The 17,700-nt window shown below is 38.7% G+C and overlaps 1 protein-coding gene across 9 annotated transcripts in view; it reads right to left on the bottom strand.

Moving 5' to 3' along the window:
• ITSN1 (intersectin 1) overlaps positions 1-17,700 on the bottom strand; it is an 84,756-nt gene that overhangs the window by 47,788 nt on the left and 19,268 nt on the right. For 6 of the 9 annotated variants that reach the window (XR_014510658.1, XM_083438669.1, XM_083438670.1 and 3 more), the window contains 13 exons: positions 16,193-16,256; positions 11,957-12,117; positions 10,485-10,664; positions 10,081-10,174; positions 9,760-9,860; positions 8,117-8,180; positions 7,709-7,846; positions 6,675-6,790; positions 5,743-6,005; positions 3,124-3,273; positions 2,786-2,926; positions 394-481; positions 114-253 (listed from right to left, as the gene is read on the bottom strand). Coding sequence is in view for 8 of the 9 variants with exons in the window: in XM_083438669.1 (XP_083294795.1) it covers positions 114-253; positions 394-481; positions 2,786-2,926; positions 3,124-3,273; positions 5,743-6,005; positions 6,675-6,790; positions 7,709-7,846; positions 8,117-8,180; positions 9,760-9,860; positions 10,081-10,174; positions 10,485-10,664; positions 11,957-12,117; positions 16,193-16,256 (1,700 nt within the window). In the remaining variant the exon portion in view is untranslated. The remainder of the gene's footprint in view (positions 1-113; positions 254-393; positions 482-2,785; positions 2,927-3,123; positions 3,274-5,742; positions 6,006-6,674; positions 6,791-7,708; positions 7,847-8,116; positions 8,181-9,759; positions 9,861-10,080; positions 10,175-10,484; positions 10,665-11,956; positions 12,118-16,192; positions 16,257-17,700) is intronic. The other 3 variants (XM_083438674.1, XM_083438672.1, XM_083438673.1) reach the window with 1 other exon arrangement.

Genomic DNA, 17,700 nt, shown 5'->3' with positions numbered 1-17,700 from the left:
TACTAAGCTAGATGGGCCAATGGTCTGGCTCAGTATATGGCGGCTTCCTAAAGTCCTAAATTCTTGGGCTTTCTGTATTTACTCAGAAAATGTCACAGCGGAGACATGATTACCTTTAGCTGATTATTGAAAATATCTATCTCTTGAAGTTTTGATCTTGTTTCTTTTTCTACTTCATCCAGCTGATCACGAAGCTGCTGGTGTGCTAACTCCTTTGCTTCTAAGGCTCTTTTGACAGTGAGAAGTGAGTCTCCTGTTTTTAAAAACGTTGACAAATAAAGATACTTCCTTACAAATACGTAGCTCACACAGTTTGGCAATTTTCAAGGCAAAAAAATAGGGTAGTAATAAATGTATGTTTCAAACATAGAACTGTGTTTTAATTATACTTACTGTGCAAACTGTTTTGTTGAACCTGCTTCAGCTGATCATTGAGTAATTGCTTTTCTGGAATCAACCTTCCAAGCATCTGTTGAGACTCCTACAAAAATAAAAAAACAGCAAAAAAATAATCAATTTCAGCTTCAACTAAAATACCATGTTGTTAATTGCTCGACTGTACTATGGCAAAACTCAGCACCTACTACTGTCAATAAACCAGATCTGGGCGAGTTATATGTTAATATCCAAAGCAATGTCCTCACATGTCACAACCTCATCTCCCAGAGAGGTTCTGTCACTCTTTTTAAATGGATTTTTTTTCATATTTTAGAAAATGCTACAAATGAATAGTTAAAAAAACCCCATTCATATCATGCTTTTTGAATGGGAAAAAGTAGACAACCACTTGAAAATTGATTGTAGGGAGGGGAGAAAGACAGATGAATATGATCAACTCCAAAGCACTAATATCAAGATGTTGTGAAGGTGAGGAAAAGGTGAGGTTATGGAATCTATATAAAACTACACAAGCACCATTTATTGCTGAAATGTACAGTGGCTTTCGACAATGGTTTCATTCAGATGTAATAATAAAATGATGGTTTCTTGTTGAATGAATGAGTCTTGGACACATCAGCTCCCCTCTCTTCCTCCAGCACTGCTGCAAGGAAGAAATTAGAAGCTTTTAATTTCATTTTTAATGAACCACAGGTGAGCAATGACATGTGGTCATGTGATATGTGGTTAGCCTTAACTATGGTTACTGAAACAAGGTCACTTGATCAGGAAGCTGCCTTATTTAAGTAAACCTCAGATAGGATTAACCACAGTTTAGGGTTTAGATGGAACACTGAACTTTGGTTACTTGAAAACAGAAGTGAAAGCTTCTGATCTCTGCCCTGCAGCCAGGAGTGTTTGAACTGAAGACCTGCTCATGTAACCACCACTTGATTCCTACCTATCATACTAATCAACATTAAAAACTGGAGTTCAAGGCGTACTATTTATCTTTAGCTAGACTGGGGGCGGGCGGGGAGAGAGAGAAGACAGCCAGTGTTCAAAAATAAGCAATTTTCCATAGGTCTAGAAGGATAAGCTGAGCAACTGGTTGGAGTATTGTACTCTATGGGGGCTTACTTTGTTCCTGGTCCAGTTAGTACAGAATGCTGCAGCACAACTGACGAGAGCCGTTTGCAAATCAAGCTCTGAAGCACCTCCCTCTCTGTTAAGCATCAATGCAGTATTGCTTAAAGGAGGGTAGGAGGCACTTCAGAGATTGGCAAACTACTCTCTGAAATGCCTCACACCCTCCTTTAAAAGGCATTGGGGGGGAGCTGTGAGGGAAGGAGGGGTTTGGGCCAAGCTATGAGGCGGAGTGAAGGTTCAGAGACGGAAAGGCATTGGCAAAGGGGTTGCCTGCTAGGCTGAGTTGCTGAGCAGAATGAGCAGGGATGGCAGCGCCTTATTACTTATATTTTGATAATTTATTTAGGTTGACTTGCTTCCTATGATCCAGCTTCTGAATTCTTTTAAATGCTCATTTTATATTCTATGTAACTACTTAGAGGTTATAGATGATAAAGCAGTATTAATCCTCTTGTGTAAATTAATAAAATAAAAATCAAAGTTTAGTGTAATGGGCACAAGCAGAAATGAGATACAGAGCATCTTGAATTTGTGTTCTGCCTACTTTTCCTTCTCCTGCACAGCCAATGAGTAGCTCAAAAGATATCACTTCCACATTCAGTAAAGCACAGCTTTACCTAGAACAGTGGTTAAGATTATCTGTGGTTGGTTTAAAACGAGCTAACTTCAGAAAACATAGTTTTAATTTTGTTTGTTTAAAACTAAGTATTACAGTGGTACCTCCGGTTGCAGACGGGATCCATTCTGGAGAGCCAGTCGGATCCCGAGGTTTCCGCAACCGGAAGGACCGCTTCTGCGCATGCGGCGAAACCCCAAAAAATACTTCCAGGTTTGCCACTTTCGCATCCTGGAGGATACACAACCGGAGGTGTGCGTATCCAGAGGTACCACTGTAATGTTAACCACAATGTGTTGCTCCAAATAGCACAATAAAAAGCAGTTAACCAAAAAGCAGAAGCAGAAGCTTGCAAACGTCTCCTCTTGGCTGTATGGTGGCAGGGAATCCAAAGCTCACGGTGCTTGCTTATGTATGATGCAATAAACTAAGGTTTAGCGGTGCACCAATATGATAAAAGGGGGACTTCATGGCACAAGAAGTATGTAACAAAAATTAAACATGTTATTTTCTGTTATAATAAAATTTGACAACTACTAGTTTCGACCTTCATGCATTATTGCATTATGCTCTATTTTGTTTCATCAACAGCAGAACAGACAGCGTTTAGTAACTAAATATTTTCAGTAACTGCATACTCACTTGTAACTGCTGCTGCAAATGTGTTATTTCTGCAATTCTTAGCTCTCTAGATTTGTTTGTGCTCTCAATTTCTTGTCTTTGAGTAGACAATCTGCATCGGATATCCTGAAGTTTGCCCTCCAGTTGATGTTTTTTATCATTCTTCAACAAGAAAATAAAGAATTGGTTTAATCAAAATTTAAATTAGAATGCAATATTTGCTGCAAATACTTCTAGGCTGGTCTGTAAGTCCATTATGGAAATGATTGTATGGTTTGTATTTGTATGGTTGTTTCAAATCATTAGTTATATCCAAGGTGAAATACATTGAAAGATTCTGGCCAGTATTTCTCACTTACTAGAGCTTCTAATTCAAACTCCAATGTTTTTTTCTTAGCTTTCAGAACAACTATATCCTCTTGCTCTTTGTTCCTTTGATTCAGGAGCTCTTGCCGCCGATTGCGTTCCCACTCAAGTTGCCTTTGTCTTTCAAGTTCCCTTTTTGCAGCCTATAGAAGATTAAAATTATGTACACATAATTTGTAGACTTTTGTAATCTGTGCCACATTACAAGCCATTCAAATGCAAACTTTGCAATTTTGCAGATGTACCGCTTCCTGTCATCCCTTTATGTGTAACAAGACTGAATGGATTCTGGGCTTCCATACATTCTCTAAGTTCTCCCTTTCCCTTTCCCACCAAAGTATCATCTAAACCAGGAGATTCTGTGAGTACATAAACAAACACATTACTATTCTGGAAATTGCATCAATAGAGAATGTCTGTGGAACGGACAGGTAAGAGAATTCCTGCATTCAAATGATAATATCCTGGTTCAAATGTTACTACTACCCTGGAGTAAAAGATTTATGTGGGCGGGGGAAGGGAGTTACAGAGCACTGGGGGGGGGGGTTAAGAGGCTATTGAAACATTATTCCACTTCCAAGCAGTTTCATGTTATAGAGCAGGGGTTGTCAACCTGGTCCCTACCACCCACTAGTGGATTCTAGGTGGGCGGTAGGGGGTTCTACGGCACAAGCTGAATCCTCCTTCCATCAAGCACTGGTGGGCGGTAAGGAAATTTTACCATCAAGAAAATTGCATTAGTGGGTGGTAGATATGAAAAGGTTGACTACCCCTGTTATAGAGGGTTGTTGTATGTTACTAAGAATATTTCTCATATTAATTTCCATAACTGAAAGAAAAGGGAACTTGGGTCAAATAAAACACTAGTCAACTAGTTATGCTGACTGCTCTTTATTCTATTTAAATCAATACATTTAGTCCAAACAGTCTTTCAAAGCTGCTTACAAGCTAAACCACCACGATAAAGATCACAAGATGACCTTCACAGATTGGAGAACTGGGCCCAAAACTAACAAAATTAATTTGAATAGGGACAAATGTAAGGTTCTACACTTAGGCAGGAAGAACCAGCTGCACAGATATAAGGCGGGGGACACCTAGCTTGCCAATTGTACATGTGAAAAGGATCTAGGGGACTTAGTAGATCACAAGCTTAGCATGAGTCAACAGTGTGATGCAACAGCAAAAAAGGTAATGCTATTCTAGGCTGCATCAACAGACGTCTGGTGTCCCAATCAAGGAAAGCAATAGCCTGCTCTATTTTGCCTTGGTCAGACCACACCTGGAGCACTGTGTCCAGTTTTGGATGCCACAATTTAAGGAGGATATTGACAAGCTGGAATGTGTGCAGAGGGCAGCAACCAAGATGATGAAGGGTCTGGAAACCAAGCCTTATGAGAAACGGTTAAAGGAGTTGGGTATGTTTAGCCTAGAGAAGAGAAGACTGAGAGGACACATGAGAGCCATCTTTAAATATCTAAATGGCTGTGACATGGAAGATGGAGCAAGCTTGTTTTCTCCTGCTCTGGAGGGCAGGACCCAAACCAACGGATTCAACTTACAAAGAATGAGATTCTGATTAAACATTAGGAAGAGCTTTCTGATGGTAAGAGCTATTTCAGTGTAACAGACCCCCCTTGGAAAGTGGTGGAAGCTTTTAGAGAGCCAGGGTGGTGTAGTGGTTAAGAGCGGTAGTCTCGTAATCTGGGGAACCAGGTTCGTGTCTCCGCTCCTCCACATGCAGCTGCTGGATGACCTTGGGCCAGTCACACTTCTTTGAAGTCTCTCAGCCCCACTCACCTCACAGAGTGTTTGTTGTGGGGGAGGAAGGGAAAGGAGAATGTTAGCCGCTTTGAGACTCCTTAAAGGGAGTGAAAGGTGGGATATCAAATCCAAACTCTTCTTCTTCCTCCTCTTTTAAGCAAAGGCTGGATGACCATCTGCCATGCATGCTTTAGTTGAGATTCCTGCATTGCAGGGGCCTGGACTAGATGAGATTCGAGATCCCTCCAAACCCTATACTGTGGTACTATGATCCTAAACATGCCAGACACTACCAGAAGCCCAATAAACAAGCCTGGGAGGCCATTCATGGAAGCAAGCTCTACAGTGGAGAGAAAAATCACCTGTTTTAACTCTGAAGGAAGTGGTGGCAGGGAATTCAAAGCAGAGCCCTCCTTGGATACTCATACAATATGCAGGAGTATATACAGGAGAAGGCAGTCCTTAACGTAACGTGGAACCAAGCTGTGCAGGGCTTTAAAAAGGTCAAAATCTGGAGTTTCAGTTTTGTTCCAAAGCTAAGGAATAGCCAGTATTGTACAGTGTAGCTATCAAGGGAGCATACATGAATCTATGTAGATTTAATTCAACATAGTCTCAAAACTCACATGATCATTTATCAGATCCAACTGAAGAAATGGGTAATTGAAGAAATGGGTAAGCTACACCCTTCCTGAGAAAATGTTGCACTGACATTAGATCATTTCTAATTTTATTTAAAAAATGATTTCACTTTGTACACATTTTGAAGAAAGCATAATATTCCCCAATATACCTTTTAAAATTTGTTTTTAGACAAGTAGGTATTTCTTCTGAAATTGTCCATTTACCTCACGCCTTTCTATTTCTTTCCTCCTTTCCTCTTCTCTCTGGCGTTCCAACTCTCTCTGTTTTTCTAACTGTTTTTCTAATTCCAGTTGCCTTTTCCGTTCCTGCTCCTGCCGTTCACGCTCTTTCCTCTCCTGCTCTGCCCTTTCTAACTGGGCAAGGCGCTCTTGCTCTTTTCTTTGCTGCTCCAAAAGGGCTTGTCTCCGCTTTTCAAGCTCTAGATTGCCACGTTCAAAGTTCTCACGTTTCTTATCCTCAAACGTTACTTTAAGAAAAAGAATTACAGTAAGAAATCAGTTTTTGGGAGGTGAGATATATACATACATATCTATCTATCTATATCTATATCTATATACACACACACACATATACATATACACACACACACAAAAATAATACTACAATACAATACAAAACAATACAAAACAAAATACAGTACAATATAATATAATATAATGATACTATAATATCCAACTGGAATTGACTTTAAAATATTAACAATTTGAGCAAACATCCTATTTTCATTCATTTCAGTATTCCTACAGATGGTTACACAAGAGAAAAATATTCTAAAATGTTTTGAAGTTAAATGGACTTGGAGTGTGATAGGAAAACTTCTCATTTGCTAAAAATTCACCTCCATGTTGATTACAATAATTTGTGGAAGATAACGGGTTTTGCTAGTCACAACTCTTAGGCACAGACATGCAGTTCCTCTCTGTATATTATACTGGTCATTGTAAAGGTGTAAAGCAGTTAAATAGGAACTAATTCCTATGAAACATATGAGGCTATCTTTAATTAAGACCTTCCAGGAATGACAGCACTTCACCTGTTGACTCCAGGTGGCATTCCCCACCCCACCCCAATTCCTAAATGTTTTAGTGTCTCCCCAAAAGATGGTCAAAGTGCGCTTATTTACAACAACACTCACCTGGCAATTTCTTTTCTAATTGCTGCTGTTCTTCTTCTAACACTGGTTCTTCTGGTAACCTTTGGTCTGTGGACACCGAGCTTGCAACAGATACACCACTGCCAGAGCGAACTCTTCTGTCAGGAAGAGATAGTAGGTTAAAATGTGTATATGAATAATGCTTCTGTTATTAATTCCATTACAATTTAGTTACCGAGTCAGAGTGCTGTGCAGGCTACTAACTTACTCATATAAAATTAAAATTCAGTACATTTTGGCATAAGTAAAGCCTCAACAAGGCCTGCCTTGAAAGCCACCAAGAGGCCAGTTTACATATACATTTGTTGATTCCTCACCATTTAATTCATATATAAACCAATTCCGCTTACATTGTGGTGGGTTTGAGAGATAGTATTCTGTTTGTCATGGTGCATTTAATTTGCAAGCTACCACTGGGCAAGTGAATGTGCATGTGTGAATCAATCGTATGTCCAATCACAGACAATATAAATACTACACTATAGGAGGCAATTTCTACTGTGGCCCTAGACACACAACTACTGCACACATCTTGTTTTTTAGTTTCTTTGCCTTTGATGCAAACAGGTCATCCAGTGAATTCATTATGAGATTGCATGTCAGTGTTTCATACTGCCACAACTGTAAAAGGATTTGTGATGCCATGACACACTACAATTTGCATTCATGATTAATGATTGGGACAATGCCATGAATATTTCAATCCAGGCTAAAGAAAAGCAGTCTTCAATACACACAGTCAATGTGTGCTGGCCTAATGAAATATTTAATTTAGCTAACTTAAAATGACACATTCACTCAAAAATAGCAACTACTACCATTCTTCAGTACAACTTTGACAAAGAGAATAACCAACTTCAACATAAAGGAATATGGCTCGTTTTTTGCATAATGCACACAGGAAGATTATAACATTAACCTTTTCTTAATGCATTTTTCAGTAATCAAGCAAAAATATAAATAATCTTCTAATTAATCACGGTTCAGGATCAAAATCAAAGCTATAATAATTTTACCTAAATGAAGGAGGAATATATTCTGGAGACAAGACAGGTGGCAATGGCTGTCCTGACATAGCCATATCAATTAAGTGCATAGCCAAAATAAACTCTTCGGCTGTAAGTTTTCCATCCTGGTCAATATCTGAAAGATTCCTATTGAAAAAAGATCCAATTACATGTTTGGAGTTTTTGCCCACTATCAAAACCAAGAAAAAACACAATCAACAACACCTGTTCCTAGAAAAATACAGTATATTGAAAACTTTCTTAGGGTGGGATAAGCTCTGTTTCTGGAAAGCCCTCCCAAGTACAGACTAAACTGTCATATTAATAACAACAAGGAAGACAGCTGAAAAAACTTAAGGATATGGAGAATTAAAGTAGCTCTGATGCTTAAAGCACAATTTTATGAAAAATATTTACCATATTGTAGCCAATTGAGCTTGTGGTAAGCTTGATTGCATAAGGATAGTTCTTGCTTGTGGACCTAAAGCATTGGAAACATAAGACCATGAAACTGACAAAATGTTCAAATTTTAGTATTTGATTTTCAAAACAGTCACTTATGTGATAAACCTTTAAGATCTTACAGTATCTATTTTCAACATAAACAGTAACACTGGGTCAATCTTTTAAATTGCAACAGAAATAAAGCCTTCCAATATCTACCTTTCTGAAAGCTATCAATCTAATTTTATGGGAAAAGTAGATGTGCCTAATTAATGAGTGAAGTTGTATATAGCATTTTACACTTTGAGTTGCCACAGAGTTTACTATGGGGAAGCTGCACATTTGGTGGTCCTCATGAAGCAGCCCTAAGTCATAGCCAGTTACCACACCAACCAAACAATGTCCTCAACCCAAAATTATTTACATAGTTATATACTCTTTTTCTTATTAATTTCAAATACTGTCCATAAACTACAAACATAAACACCCATAATACAATCTAAATAAACCAATATCGTGGTACCTCAAAAGTTGAACAGATTCCATTATGGAAATCACCTCTGCGCAGACGCAGATGCTGGAAATTGCGTGGGCGCCCGCTCATGGGAGAGAAGCTGCACAAATACCAGCTTGACTAAATCAACCAAATAGCTGAGAGTAGGATTTATACGTGGAATTTGGCAGCTCTGACCCTACTGAGCTTGATACATCTTGTATCAAGCGTCTGCTTATGTCTGAGCTGCTCATATATTGTCCGCTGTGTTTTTTAAAAGCCTGACTCATTGTATGCTTAAAAAAATTACATATATTATACACATAAATAGTATAAATGAGTCAATGTACTATTTCCGCACTTTGAAGAAGCACAAACTCAGGACAAAAGGGAGGAACGAGCTAAGAGGAAGGCATGTCTGGCAAATCCTCACTGTGATCAACTCCCACCCGGAAACCTATGTCCCCACTGTGAAAGGTCATGTGAATCCAGAATTGGCCTCCACAGTCACTTACGGACACATCGTTAAGACCATGTTCATGGAAGAAAATCTTACTCAGCCACGAGTAAACTCCAAAGAAAGAAACTATATCTGTAGCATTAATTTTTTAAGTATATTAATACATGCATATTTTTATACAGTTATATGCACCGGTGTATGTATATTTTTATGTGCTGGTTACTTTAGAAAACTTAGAGTGTATATGTATATAATATTACACTTATAATAACTCATATAAGGTAAAAAGTGTTCATATTTTGAGTGTAAGAGGAAGTGAGAAAGCTTGCTTCTAATTGAGATTAAGAAACAAAACAAAATTTAGAAAAATAATAATCTATGCAGATAAGCTCAACATCAAGATTTTCATAAAATTGAAGATTGGAGACTCTGAATCAGATCAAGGGCCCATCTGGTACAGTACCCTATATACAGCAGTGGCCGACTAGATGTTGACTCACAGCAGAGAATGAAACACTGCTGTTTGTTCCTCCAGCAACTGGTTGCCCCTGAATCTGGAAATTTCATCTCAGTATCATGGCTGCCTCTTAACCCCTGCGCTACACAATCTCTAACACATTTAGCAGAGTCCACAAATTTTTAAAATTAAAAACGAAAGTATACCTGTTAAGTGTCCACTCATTGTTTTATCATGGCTATTGAAAAGCTGCCTATATTTCAGTCTTGATGATTGAGGAACAGCCCATTCTGCTGCTGGAGATGCACTGGAGTTATAAAACAGAGACAGTTATCCCATTATCATTCCATCTCAATCAAACATGACAGAGCATCTGCTTAATGTTAAACTATGAATACATCTCTGAAACCACTCATTTACAACCAACCCCCTTAAACTGAATGGGAACATTGTGTCTGAGTAGCTGCAGGACTGTCACCTGTAACAATGCTGCCAAAGTGCATTAAAAAGAAAGCAGTCATACTTACCCAGGTACATCAAATGATTGTGCCTTTTGCAGTTTTGCATTTAACTGAGACCCTGCACCAGATCTACTGAAGGAAGAACTCTTTGGCAATGTGGCTGAAATAGAACCATTATGTTTTCAGGTCAGGGCAATTAAATATAAAGTATAGTCAACCAGTTAATGATACATAATAGATTTTGATAAGTAAAGGACAAGCTGTCAACTTCAGAAATTGATTTTTAGGTTAGCATGCTGCCTTTTGTTTTAAAATAGGCACTAAGACAGCTTACAACAAAAGCACGTTTTAAAAACAATAAAAATTATAAGCAAGAAAAGGCAAAAATAAAAAAAGAGAGTCAAAAGATAAAATGACACTAAAAGAGAGAAAAAGAACATTAGACTGATACGGCAAGTAACACAGCTTACCAGGATGACCAAAAGCAGGTAGAGGTTGTATAACAGCTGGTGCTCCATTAGCAAGGGGGGGCACAGCTGCTGTAGGAACAGAAGATACTAAAGGTGGAGACATTCCCACTACTGGAATAGACGCCATTGGCACTGGAGCAACAGCCGTAAGAGGAGGCATACTGGGTAGGCCACCAATACCTAGAAGAGAGAGGTTTTCATAGTTACCATCATTTACAAGTTGAATGGCCTTGGGCTTGCCAACTACCTCTTTTGTGTCTTCTACCAACATGGCTACTAGGAAGAGGTTGGAAACTTTCACTTCCATTTTCAACTAGCTTCTGCTTATTATTATGTTTGACAATAACAATAACTTAACTTGGAGATATTGAAACAAGACAACTTCATAATCACTCAAAGTTAGGTCTTAACTATGCTTATTGAAACCATTGTTTGGGTTTGTATGCAACAATGAAACTGCTTTTCATTGAGAACAAAGCAAGGCCTGCCAGTCTCTTTCTTGCTGTTGCACCAGGGGAGCAGAGTGGAGTGCAGGACTCAAGGTTCATGCATGCAATACCCAGCTTATTCCCTTGTCCTAAGCTCTAGAGTACACCATGTAAGCTAAGCAGACTCCATGAGGGCACTCAGTTTCATCAAATCAAATGCAATGCTATCAAAACCACCTCAGAATCTGCTACATAACTATTATTTTTTTACTCTGTATTAAGACTGAAAATACTCTTAAAAGATTAAAATGTGAAGATCTTAACAGTGAGAAAAAAATAATATGCTGGAAGAACTGTTTGCAGAGTACTGGTTAAGTATGAAGTAAAGTGAATTAGGCCAAAAAACTAGTTTATTGGTGTAAGTATTGTACACTATAAGGAAAAAAGGCAGGAAACTAAAAAACAAAACCCAATTCCTTGGACTGCTGAATGCAATCAAAAAGCAAAATTAGTAGTGTCCTCTTCTAGTAAAGGTAAAAGGTAAAGGGACCCCTGACCATTAGGTCCAGTCGCGGCCAACTCTGGGGTTGTGGCGCTCATCTCGCTTTATTGGCTGAGGGAGCCGGCATACAGCTTCCGGGTCATGTGGCCAGCATGACTAAGCCGCTTCTGGTGAACCAGAGCAGCGCACGGAAACGCTGTTTACCTTCCTGCTGGAGTGGTACCTATTTATCTACTTGCACTTTTATGCGCTTTCAAACTGCTAGGTTGGCAGGAGCAGGGACCGAGCAACGGGAGTTCACCCCGTGGTGGGGATTCGAACCGCCGACCTTCTGACTGGCAAGTCCTAGGCTCTGTGGTTTAACCCACAGCACCACCCGTGTCCCTTCCTCTTCTAGTATCTCTGATAAATGTTGCACTTGATATTACTATGACTTTTGCAATGACTTTTGAGAGTTGACTACAGCATCAAGAAATGGGGGGGGGGGGGGGACAGAAAGGCAAGTAAGATACCACATAAACATAAATGAAGTCTGCTCTTACCAAATCCTGGTGCAGTAGAAATGGCAATGGGAGGCTGTATCATAATAGGAGGCAATGCAGAAGGAAGCTGATAACCTTGAAGTTTTAGTTTGATAAGTTTCATAGCGATAGAAAACTCCAGCTGGTCCATTCTCCCATCATTGTTCATATCTGCCAGAGCCCTACATACAAATAAAGGTAATTCATGACTTGCACACCCTTCCAAAAGATGTAAAATAAATAAATAAATTTGAATTTGAATCTACAATACATTTATGTTATAACAAAAAAAATTCTACAAATCAATACACTAAATAATATTGTTATATGCTACCTGTACAAAATGATGCAATTCTGCTATATTGTACAGATCATATTACTACAAAGAAAAAGTGCTGCACTGCAGCTCAGGATGAAACACACATGTTCTGTGACCTGGCACTAACATCAAAGGCAGCATCCGTATGTAGATTTCTCTCCCGTACATTTACCCTTATGATGACATTATTGCCTTTTTATGTTTCCTTATGTCCACCATCAGCAGTCAGTAGCACTGAGCAGGGGTGGACAAAAACATTATGTTGTGACGCAGGTATACATTCCCAAACATCAAAGAGGAGGGAGGTAGGGAAAATTCAGTATCAGATAATTTTCTTTTGATGTTAAACTAAAGTTGTCCATAAAGTTATTATTCCTCATATTATTTAGGTGCAATGTTTTTACTTCATCTGTATTTCCTACCAATTCCATAAATTAATGCCCTGCAGAGAAAACAACTATTTAAGACTATGCAAACAGTACTATTGCCTAACAGAAAACACAAGTATAAAATAGTCAGCCCAACTAATCAAATCCAGCTTGAATGTTTAACATAGTAAACAACCTGAAGGAAGCCTGTTTTATCACCTTCTAGACTGAGAACTTCCTTAGTCAAAGGTGAACTAGATGTCAGTGACTCCAGAGTATTGTGGCTGCAAAAGGAGAGATGGAAATACAAAGTCCAGGAAATGATCTGATGTTTAAAATATTTAGTTTTTCCACAAATGAAGGTGGTATTAGATTTCACAGAATTGTAAGATCATGGTTACAACAGGAATAGTGTAATACTGCCATTCAGTGATTTGTTTGTCTTCCCTCCCTCCAGTTTTCATGTTTCAAGATGAAAGACTGACATCATTTTGACTTGAGTATAAGGACACTTCAAAGTCTGACCCTAAACCAGGCTTCTTCAACCTCTGCCCTCCAGATGTTTTGAGACTACAATTCCCATCATCCCTGACCACTGGTCCTGCTAGCTAGGGATCATGGGGGTTGTAGGCCAAAAAACATATGGAGGGCCGAAGTTGAGGAAGCCTGCCCTAAACCTAGAGTGCTATTAAGATACACATCATGCTTGTATTTAATATAACACTACTCAACCTTTTTCCTTTTCAAAAACAATATGCTTACTTTAGGGGAGGAGCCAAAGCATAATGCTTTGAATGCAAAAGTTCCCAGGTTCAAAAGCCCTGCCTTCCTCAGCTAAAAACAGTGCAATAAAGTGTTAAAAGCAACTGTATAATCAGCAAGGAAACAAATCAGTTACATAGTTGTAGGTGAATCTCACACAGACACCACAAAATGCAGCAAAACACAGACTTTCAGAGAAAATACCTTAGACAGAAAAACAGAACCTTGAAGAAAGAAAGAACCTTGAAGGCGGGGACACTGAGAGGAAAATGTAACCAAAATCCTCAACACAGAATCACTTGTACACCCAGTGACTAAGCTCACAACTCTGAACCAAAACAAAGATCGCACACTGAACCAGAACAAAAGACCAGAAGAGCATCAGCGAAAACAGGTCTGCTTCAAGTGAGGCAGGAAAAACGAACTGTCACGCCAAGGGAGGGGATGACTCAGAGATTCCCTTGAAGTGATGACATTATTTCCCGCTTAAGTGACTGAAGGATTACAAACCACTTTGTGGTGTCCTAGTGTCCACTCAAGAATAATACTGAACAAAATGGACCAATGCTTTGACTCAGCTTCATGTGCAGATTTACTTAGCAGTAGGTTCCGCTGAGTTTAATCAGTTTTACTGGAGTGTTGTATTTTCCATTGTTGTGTCTCAAAACGCATTCCTTTCCTTGGTTTCATTATCTACCCCAGAGCCTAATTTTCTAGATCTCTACTTAATATTTAAGATGTACTTCTATCACCATTTTACAACTACACACAGGTCCTGCTATCGGAGCACTTGTTACCCAAAATGACCACATCCTTACTTCTTTCTGTTTGCAGGTTGGCAGCAGCCACTTTGGGCAGAAACCATGGAGAAAGGGAAGGGAGAGATGTGACAAATCAGAGCTAGTTGGCTGCAGCAATTTGGGGTGGAAACCAGGGAGGGAGGGAGATTGGACAAATCATAGATAAGAAATATTTCCATAGCATAATTGGAATGTATTTGGAATTTATTTGTATTTGTATAAATTGTACAACTGGGGTAATATTGGGGTAATATTAGAAAACTAATAAAAATTTATTTGGCAAAAAAGAAAAGAAAAAAGAAATGTTTCCATAGGAAATAATTGAAATCATCAGCTAATTATGTGAACACTCATCTAACTATCAATTTCCTGGGGACATGTTATGTTTGGATAGTAAGACCTGTGTGTAATTGAGTTATAATGTAAATGGTCATCCATCAATCCAAATAGTGCTCAGAAATCTACTTGGAAACCCCTAACTGAGGTCCCCCTTGTCTCCAAGGACAGACAGGGATGTCAAAGAGACACCAAGTTAAAACAAGACACAATACAGACCAAGTGATACCCACTACTTTCCTGATGGTGAAGAGGTTGAGCGTAGAAAAGGCCAATACACATAATGGGTTGAGCTGTGTCTCTGGAATGTAATGAGTGAATGGGCACAGAGGAAATGCCCTAATTTCTGGCTATGCTTCTTCATGCTACTATCAGCTTTTTTTGCTCCTTCCCAGGTAACATTTTCACAAGGATAGATCATAGCCACAGTCTAGAGAAATGGTCACGGAAACCTCAGCAATCCATGGCAATAAATCCAGTAACATATTTATTACTTTATGAACTCTGCTCTGGTGAAGTCTTGTATCTACCATTTTCAATGTTTGAAATGTAGCACATTGAGCGATGTGTCATTTCAAACTGCAAGTGCCATAAATTATACCTTGTTTACTATGATTAAATAAAACCTTTGCTTTCATTTGAAGTGTATGTTAACAATTCATTAGCTACTCAGGAAAGTATAACCTGCTTGGTCTCAAACAGCACTACTGAAAGTACGTTGAACTTTTGTTAATTATGCTCACCAGAGGGAAGGATACACCCAACAAGTGGTTTTCAGGGAGTACAATTATCCTAGTAAAGCAAAAATCCAGTAATCCAGATTATACCTACTTAAATGCAGTTACTGTCTTCAGAACCATTACAGTTTGATTTGAAAGCCTACATAAGACACTTCTTAATGGATTATTGGCTTGCCAACTACAAATACTGTAAGAGGCCAGTAAAAGAAGGATTCAAGTAATAGATGCTATACTGTTTGTTAGTTCTACACATTTTACAAGAATTTAAGAATGTCAACATACATTCTACAAGTCTGTATAAATGTATTTTTTTTAAAATTTCATCTTAAAGCACAACCACCTTTCACATCACCATGGCTGTCAAATTTGTTTGCAGTATCTTTGATTTAAAACAAAGAGACTTGTGACATAGCAGTCCTTAGCAAATAAGTTATGTGCCAAGACAGAACTTTATTAAGGCTTCAACAGATATGCATATTTAAAAGGCAACTACACAGAAATCCTAAAATTCAGTAAATAAAGGCAGTTTGCAGGTCAGAGATTATGCTTTAGGTGACTTGTTGCTCTTCCCTAGACAATAAAAAAACTTGCATGTATAGAATTTCTTTCGGCTTCTAATTTTAGAATCATGCTTCTACTTATTCAGCAAGTATTTCAGGTGGTTAATTTAAGGCTGCCTACACAAATATATCAGAATGCAGTTTCTCAACTGCTGCATTCATGTTTACCACTTATTTCATTTCTTCATTTCTATTAGTTCTTTGGACTGTTAAAAAAATGGTTTCACAAAGGCCTCAATGAGAGCCATTTTGACAAAAGTCCTTGTCTTGAAAAGTGCACTTTGAATAAAATAGATGAAATGTAACTGTAGAAAGTTAATATATTGCTTGTGCAATTTTCGTCTGAAATGAACTCCTGAAATTTACACTTACCATATCTGTGCTAAAACTGGTTGAGGTAACCCAGACTGGAAAAAAAAGTTTCTGGCTTGATCACCTGTCAGAAAGGAGGAAGTATTTCAAATGGAATGTCTTAAGAATGATAAGAGAACCAATGTACAATAAATAAAATTTCTAGGTTGTGCTTTGAGGGTGTTCAGTATATTGCCAGTTATCCTTACACCAGGGATGGGGAATTTGTAGCCCTCTGTTTGTCGCTTGAGTGACTCCAATCATCCTTGACCCAAGGTTATCCTGGCTGGGGCTAATAGAAGCCCCTGCCTTTTACCAAGCATGTATGGTAGATCAGTATTATATAAACTGGAGACAGGGGAGATTACGCCATAGAGCAATCTGCTCCCTTTTGCCTTGAAGGAGCCTCTACCTTCAGAAAGAACCCTATGTCAAGTTCAGTCTGGCCGCACCCATCAGTCAGAGAAAGAGCAGCTGCATGGTGCCTGCTTACCTCCTCCGTGCCAGAAAGAAAACTTGGTTCCAACTACCAATTGCCCTGGGATTGCAGGACTGAAGGGAAGAACTCTCTGGCCTCAGCCTTAACAAGAGGAACAATGGCTGGATTATCAGCAGCACCGCTGTTGTCCAAGCAAAACCAACAGCAAGGGAAGAACACTGTGGCTCAACTGGATGTAGTTGTCTGATTATAGCTCTTTATTCCTCTTATTCAATGTCAAACCAATATTCTTTTACCTCTACTTCCCTTCCCTTGCATGCTTTGTGTTTTTAGTTTGTAAGGTTGAGGGACAGGCCTATATCTCATCTTTATTTATGTGAACTCCTCTGGGATACAAAAATTATAAACAAATAAAGAGGGTGTGATTTGAACTGGGCACTTCCAAGTCCGCAAGTAAGACCCTTAGCTACAATGCCACACTAGTTTTTAAAAAATCCACATTACAGCCACCAAAGACTACGTTTTATTAGATGAATACTGAGATACTGTATTGAAATGTGTTAAAGGGGAGGTGAACAAATTCTGAACTGCACATTACTACAAACTGAAACATCCTCACTTTAGTTACCAGGAAATTCACATTGCATTAACATCAGCTTAGATAAAAGGGAAACATATGGTTCCTGCTGTCTCTCCATTACAGCAACTCTTCCTTTCTTAGAATTATGTGCCTTGTGAAAGTGAGAAAGCAAACACTTTCTCCACAGAAACCGTTCTTAAAACATATGAATGACGATTTCTTATAAAACTTGGATATGCATTAATGTTCTTTTCATTCAAAAATGTGTGGCTAGAAGACACAGCAACACAGAAATGAGGCAAAACTGCCAACTTGTTACATTTTAGGGGATAAGCTTTAACCAGCTATGGTCACTCTGTAAGGCTGATCAAAACCTTCATTCCTTCTAGTAAAAGGCAATCAAAATGATCAAGGGGGCTTGAGCGACTTCCCTATAAGGAAAGATTAAAACACTTGGGGTTATTGAGCTTAGTGGGGAAAATGTGAGTAAAGAGGAAATATAGTAAAGGT

This window comes from Podarcis tiliguerta (assembly GCF_965153285.1).
Source record: "Podarcis tiliguerta genome assembly, chromosome: 4".
In the NCBI taxonomy this organism is placed as follows: domain Eukaryota; kingdom Metazoa; phylum Chordata; class Lepidosauria; order Squamata; family Lacertidae; genus Podarcis; species Podarcis tiliguerta.
Note: the sequence above shows the minus strand (reverse complement) of the source record. Positions and strands in the feature narration are given on the sequence as shown.